Source organism: Cryptotermes secundus, unplaced genomic scaffold, assembly GCF_002891405.2.
Source record: "Cryptotermes secundus unplaced genomic scaffold, Csec_1.0 scaffold356, whole genome shotgun sequence".
In the NCBI taxonomy this organism is placed as follows: domain Eukaryota; kingdom Metazoa; phylum Arthropoda; class Insecta; order Blattodea; family Kalotermitidae; genus Cryptotermes; species Cryptotermes secundus.
Genome location: NW_019739946.1, coordinates 42715 through 49832, shown reverse-complemented (window position 1 = coordinate 49832; position 7118 = coordinate 42715). Strand labels below are relative to the sequence as shown.

The window sequence follows — 7118 nt, the reverse complement described above, 5'->3', positions numbered from 1 at the left end:
CTTGCAAGAATAAATTTTTGGACATCCCTCTTCTAAGAATTCCAATTGAGTGTGTTAGTGTGGCCAGCTCAGGGCAATATGATATTATAAACACAGCACATATCACGTCTCTGCTGTTTATAACTTCATAGGAAAGAAAACACGCCATTCATAACAGTTTGAACAAGGAAACCGCTCGCAAGAGCAACAGGAACTTTGCTGCAAGACAGGCATATGTAACGATGACTTAGCGCAGATAAAGTCGTGTCTCATTATAGATAGTCCTTGTGACAACAGGCCAGCGAAAAATCTAACAATCTACAGCAAAACCATTAATTATTATGGGCGTTATAACATAGGTGTGCAGTTGGATGAAACATAGACGTCGAACCCCCCCCCGACGATTTAAATACCTAGGACGAAACATACACGTCAAATCACGCTGAACGGTTAATATTACACCACATTCCTATTCTACTCTATTCATCTATATACGTATATACGTACAAACAATGTCGACAGATGTCGGGTTTACATTTCATGTAGTTTGTTAATCTCTTCTGTATGGACATAGTTATATTCATCTCACCCTCTCCGGGTCTCCTATACCTCTCTCTCCCTGTCTCTCTCTCTTACGCCATGCCGCGGGCCGTGTTTCGGTATTCTTAAGCCTGTTCTATATAGTCCTCACTCCCGCTCCCTGGGGTTTGCACTTTAATAATATTACCCTCAGTTTTCATGGCTATAAGTAGTAGTTCCACTTACTTGCGGCAAGGATGCAGAAGAGCGTCACCATCCAGCACTCTCTCAGTGTCATCTCGACGATAGCCTTCAGCCACAACTCTACTGAAAATTATTGATCGAATCCCCTTTGTAGTTTCCTCTAGTATTTTTATACTCTCTTTTTGCTAACTCGTCAACTTCTGGGAGGGTGTACCCCTACCCGCAATGACATGATTTCATTAGGGTGGCTAGCTCTCATTGGCTGTCTGCCGATAGGGGGTTCGCGTTGTCCAGTCTGGCTGCCCCGTCGACTCAGCATTTCTACATCAAAACGTCTTCCTGGTCTACCTTCTTATAACCTACTTCCTTCTCGTCAGCATTATTATGCTGACGAGGTAACACTCATACATTCCATTTCATATTTCCTAACTATTTCAAAATACTTGTTCTAGTCTAGCACCAAACATATTAACTTTAAAAACATAATACCTGCCGTAAACCTGAGGGCATAACACCGACGTTTTGGAGGAATGTATCACCTCCATCTTCCATCTTAGCACCTGCTGACGCTGGTTCCTTGCTCGCAGATTCTCTTCTTTTTTCTTCTACCCTGAAGATGGAGGCGATACATTCCTCCAAAACGTCGGTTAACAATATCTACATGGCACCACATCCCAGAAGGCTGCTTTCTTCATACTCACCACCTTGAAAACCTCAAATCTAACATGTAGGAAGATCTTAGCATAATATTCATGTTGTTTCTTGTTATAAAGGTGAGTGTAATAGTATGAAAGGGAAGTTGAGAAATATTGAGAGTGAAAGGATCCTAGAGCTGATCTCAGACTTTGGTTCACTTGTTCAGACTCAAAGAAAACCTACATTATTAATAAATGTGCTGTATGCCAAAAATAATTTGTGAAATTGCTGATGCTGAAGCTATGCTTCCTCTGTGATGACACAGAAGCTTCCACATGCCTAACAATGTTGCATCTGTACCCAGCCTTCGCCGTCGACAGAGGCATAGAAGATTCCTTTGGTCCATGGTTATGGTTTGCAGAATTACAATGGCGGTGTAGAAATGTGTTGTTTTAAAAAAATTATGTCTTGTCTTTTGCATTATATGTATATCTCATTATTCATTAAGTTATTCCTTATACAAACTCCATGGCTTTAGTCCGCATGCGAACTATTCCTTGTACATGAAATATAAATGTCAGATATGCCTGTTCTGTATGTGTTAAAACATCTGCATTCTAGAGATCTCTGACTCTGATGGTCCAATCTGCATTGTCTAGAATCATGAATTAAGTTTATATTAATTTCTCTGTGTGTATTTAACGTTCGTAGTGATTATAGATGGAGTTTGGATTGGTGAATATATCTATTGACCACTTCCAAGTCGTACCTACAAGTAATTATTACACTGTTGTTGATTTCCACACTCCAAATCACTCCACACTAAGTCTTCTAAGTCTGCTTTCACTAGTCATCGCTTGGTAACAGATCTCAACAGTGGCTATTCCTCTGCAAAGTTTTCACTAGACATTTCCTGATATTGAATCTTAGCAATGGAGATTTTTCAGCTTCAGTTGTCTGCTATTTAACACTCATCAGCTGAACGCCCAACTCAACTACTGAACTGAACTCTCAATTATTTTCACCTTTCGTTACATAGACTCAGGAAAACACGTGTCACGTGTCAGAATGCATGTTCATTGGCCCGGTACCCAACACAAGGCATGGCACGGACCACACAGAAAACACTTCTTCCAGTACCTTTTCTATTGTATGTGTATCTATCAGGCATTATCTAGAAATTGATCTACATGTCACAGTATATTAGCATACTTTAAATGTTAAATAAGGTTAGAACTGTCTGAGAGATATGAAACAGTTTTACTGGTTTTGCATTTTTATGAAACATGGTCTCTTCAGGAAAGAAGATGAATTAGAGCTGTTTTAAAACTGAGTGATCAGGAAAATCCTAGACCCAAGAGAGAGGAAGTGGTAGTGGAGGATGTTACACAACCAGATGGGCTGTAATTTTTACAAAAGGCGTAATATTGTTAGGATGGTTCAATTAAAGATTTTATGATGGTTTGGACTTGTAGCGTCACTGGGGAAACATGAAATTCTTACAAACAGGGCTCCAGAAATATGCATCCAGTTAACAGAGATGTCATTGATATGAAGCACACTTTGAAACTATGGGAAAATTGGTTTTGTTAAGTGGATAGTGGATTAAGTTTTGTTTCTGGAGCCCTGCTTTAGAAATTTTGGTGGGGAAACTAATTGGCCTCTTTGAACATTAAGAAGGAGAAGTGAGGACAGTATAAATGTTGATCTGAAGGAAAATGGCTGTGAGGATGTGAACTGTGTCTTAGGATTATAATGAATGGTGCCTTTGTGTATTGTTGGTGTTAAACATTCATGTGCTGTAACCAAAGCAAATGAGATTGTCACTATGAAACTGTGCGCAATGAAACCCCTAGTTAATACAACATTCAGTTCTTTGCAGGTTCATACTCCATTAATATTAAATTCCTCCCATGTAAAGTTTTCCTCATGTTAGTGTTCAGATCTGTTGTTCTGCAGAGAAACATGAAATGGGGACTTCACTGTGTTTGGTTCTTTTAAAGTCTTATCGCTTCATTGAGTATGAAGTTTTAAGTGCCATGTGGAGATCAGACCTATGAATGAGAATGAAATGCACTCCTCCCTCATGTGGAGAAAGAAATGTGTGGAATAACTGCAATTGAATTTATTTGCACACTTTGTTCTACATTAATCCTGAATCCAAGAAATTGTGAATGTATCGTACAGATTGTTTGACTGATGTATACATATCTTGGTCTGTTTTTGCTGTTGTTATCATACAGTACCACAGTAACACCTGGAAAATCTCTTTTCTTTGAGTCTTTGTAACAGACACTTCCTCACAGACACACCCATAAATATATATAAGTATAACAAAAGAGGACTGTGTTCCAGTAGAGTACAGTACGTTTATGTAAGTTACAGCATCTATGTAAGAACTCTGTACATTGGATTTTGAAAGCAGGTTCTCCTGAACTAACTACACTATATGAAGACATTTTTCTTTCTAAACAGTTTGCCCTTCATGACTGTTAGTTTGCAACTGCATCTATCCAATTGCACACATTCAATGAAGTATCAAATATAAGACCTTTAGGACACTCAAGACGGTGGGCAACAAGTTTGCCAGAAGCTTTAAGGCACTGGTAGAAAACCCTCAAGTCATACGGATCTCTGATGAATCCTTCTCGGGTGCACAGTTGAGATGGGTCCGAAGGTGCACTTGTTGAGGCAGCTGGACGCTGAAATGAGAGCATGACCTTTAAATTAACTTAAGACAAGAGGAGGGCTGTAGGTAATAAGATGTAATCTCTGCTATAAAAATAGAATATCTCTCTCTAGTCATCTGTTCACATTAAAACCAGTGCAAGTATAATCTTGTTGAGAAGTAATGAGGAACTTGGCCATGCCATAGCTCAAGTGGTTAGTTGCTGGCTTCCCACCGCGGCGGCCCGGGTTCGATCCCGGGTCTGGTCACGTGGGATTTGTGGTGAACAAAGTGGCACTGGGGTTAGTTTTCTCCGATTACTTCAGTTTCCCCTGCCACTCTTCGTTCCACCAAATCCTCCATCATCATAATCACCTGGGGCAGGCTACAATAGGTCAATCAGTGGCCACCATGCCAAGTGGACCCAGTTGGACCCCACCCCCCACTAAGCGAATGAGCAACTTTGCAAGTAAAATAAGCAGAATCAGTGTCAGCTCTTTGGAACATTTTACATTACATTTCTTTGTTAATTTAGAAGCAAAGATCTCCTTGTGAGCTTGGTCATTTCATAAAAGAACTGAACTATTATATAACTGTATTAATCAAAACCTAAACATGTTAACACATGCTTTGAAAATACTAGAGAGAAGTTTAAACCATCTATTAACTTATAATACAGCAATTCGTAACACCTTTCAGTAGGCTGTGAGTGCCTTCTTAAAAATCCTTTCCAAGTTTAACATTCATTGTCTTCTAATATCTTGTGGTTTAAATAGCATTTTCAATTAAATTAAGAATCAATCAATCATTGAACATGAGCCAAGCTGATCTTAATAGTAGAACTTTTCTTTGAGAAATTTGTGTGTAGAAATTTTAGGAGTTGAATCACTTTTGCTTTGAATACTACTGCAGCTATAGTATTGTAACGTGTTTCGTTACTGAAGACACCGTTTGGATTGTTAATTGGTTTATTTAACAACCTACCATTCTCGGCTACAATTAATTATAACAATGTTACGGGTTTCCACACTTTACAAACCCTATTCGCAGTAATCTGTTTACACTGTTGCAGGGTTTCACAATTTATAACCCTATTCACAAATCAGTTCACTCTGTCGTCAGTAGTCTACACGTTTTTATAACGTGGGAGTTATACAAGTGCAACTGTATCACACAGTCCCAATTATTACTCGGTTAACACGAACACGTCCGTAACTCGTAACTCGCCGCTGGCTAGATTCCAACTCAACTGTAGGCTGCTGCCTTGAGAACTCACTTCGGTGACTGGTACACTTAACTGACAACAACAACTGAACTCGGCGACGGCCACATTTCAGCTCACTTCGTAGGCAGTGTGGTTCACTTATATAGTCGCAGCGCTTGCCTGTTATGCAATGGGTACCGCTGTTGCCTCTTACCCGTGTCACAGCTGCGTTGCATGTTACGTCACCGTGCGGAGGGGGGTGTGATGGAGCGCTGACTCACCCGCCACGTCACTGCTGGGGGGGAGGGGTTGTCTTCCATTGTGCAACATGTCACAATATCATAAGAGGCTTTCTGTTGTTTTTCTGTTCTGCCAGTTTTATGCTGGGAGCCGGGATAGTGTCACTGATCTTGGTGCGCTTACAGATATATATCTGATTGTCATATGAACTAAGTATCTTGTGGCCTCCTTATTGTTTATGTATGTATATTCTGAAAACTGTAGTTTGTCACTAAGTACGAGTATTTCACTGATTTTGGAAATTGTTTTATTATGGTTGCTTGTATGTTCAAGACATATTTAAGCACTGTACTGGTGTATGTATGATATCTGAGGTGCCTGAAAGCAAAGACATACAGTACATTTGTTCGCATTTCCTGTATAAGACCATGATCCACGACAGATCAGTCAGTAAACATGTGGGCAATGGACTGTGTGAATGAGAAGAGCATAGTTGTCTACAATGTAATGCCTGTAGTCTGGAGAAGGTCCAGTACTCTGGAGTAAGACATGACATCCATTTGCAGGGTTGAAGAGTAATCGAAGAAAGGAACCAACAGAAGCAGGCGGCAAAGAGGTGATGTATTTCTCCATAATGTCAGGCTTTGTCTGAACTGAACAGCACTACAACCCAGAAGACTGTATTCTTCATTGTCATGTTTGTAAGAACCTAAAATTCAGCATGTATGATTGGGATTCAGGATTCAAGTGTTCAGATTTTTTTTCTTCGAGACCATGTGCAAAATGCTACAGGCCCGACAGTTCCTGTTGTCTGAACATTCACTTTCATCTGATGTTAAGATTTCATGGAACGTTCTTTCCATGCCTCTTAGATATGCGTTCATGATATAGTGTTTGGTCAGAAGGTATCTGATCTTATTCACCTGTCCAGTAGTCTTAACAGTGTCTGTTGTCTTGTATATAATTATACAGTATTGTAGAATTACTGTTTCAGTATTATATAATTTTCTTTCTTCAACTGTTGGCATTCTTGAAGAAATGCTTGGCATGATACTAAGTTTGATGGCTGTTTGGTTTGATACATACTTCAGTTGGGTTGGCAGGTGGTAATGCGGTTGTGGTAGCAGCTGTAGTAGATTGTGGCTGGGATGTTGATGGCTTCTGTGGAGCCTGAAATAGATGTACATTTCTGTCAACAAGATTCAGTATATTAATTTTTGCTGGAGATTTTGTATCACAAGGTCTGTGACAAGAGGCAGTATTTTTCAATATTGTGGACAGTGTGTTGAATGTTATACATTTAGGTAAAATTATCCTATGGGAATGAAAGATAAAGTGCATACAAGAGGAAGGGCCCACAGAGAGACAGTGGGAAGAAATATTTTTCGACTTAGATAACCCCTGCTGTACTGTGGGAGTGTTTCTGTCTCCCAGTTTATTGTTTTTCTTTCTTTACCTTACTTTTGAATGTGTGTTTGGTAAATTTCTGCATTTTTTAATGTAAAGCTAGGGTGAAAGGATGTAGTAATTGGAAAATAAAGAATGCCGTCTTCTGGGATGTGGCGCCATGTAGATCTTGTGTGAACCGACGTTTCGGAGAAACATATCGCCTCCATTTTCAGGGTAGAAAATCGGTGAGCAAGGAACCAGCATGGAGAGGTGGGTGCA

At 39.8% G+C, this 7118-nt stretch overlaps 2 protein-coding genes across 5 annotated transcripts in view; one reads left to right on the top strand and one right to left on the bottom strand.

The window, feature by feature from the left end:
* LOC111872088 (putative GPI-anchor transamidase) overlaps nt 1–7118 on the top strand; it is a 44431-nt gene that overhangs the window by 23930 nt on the left and 13383 nt on the right. Inside the window, exon 9 of one of the 3 annotated variants that reach the window (XM_023865635.2) lies at nt 6017–6468. The exons of the other annotated variants lie outside the window; for them this stretch is intronic. The gene's annotated coding sequence lies outside the window, so the exon portion shown is untranslated. Of the gene's footprint in view, nt 1–6016; nt 6469–7118 lie in introns of those variants that run through there. 3 annotated transcript variants of the gene reach the window in all.
* LOC111872087 (chitinase-3-like protein 1) overlaps nt 3448–7118 on the bottom strand; it is a 40570-nt gene continuing 36899 nt past the window's right edge. For both annotated transcript variants that reach the window (XM_033754526.1, XM_023865634.2), the window contains exons 11-12: nt 6537–6620; nt 3448–4040 (exon numbers count right to left, since the gene is read on the bottom strand). In XM_033754526.1, the coding sequence (XP_033610417.1) occupies nt 3831–4040; nt 6537–6620 (294 nt within the window). In that variant the 3' untranslated portion in view covers nt 3448–3830. The remainder of the gene's footprint in view (nt 4041–6536; nt 6621–7118) is intronic.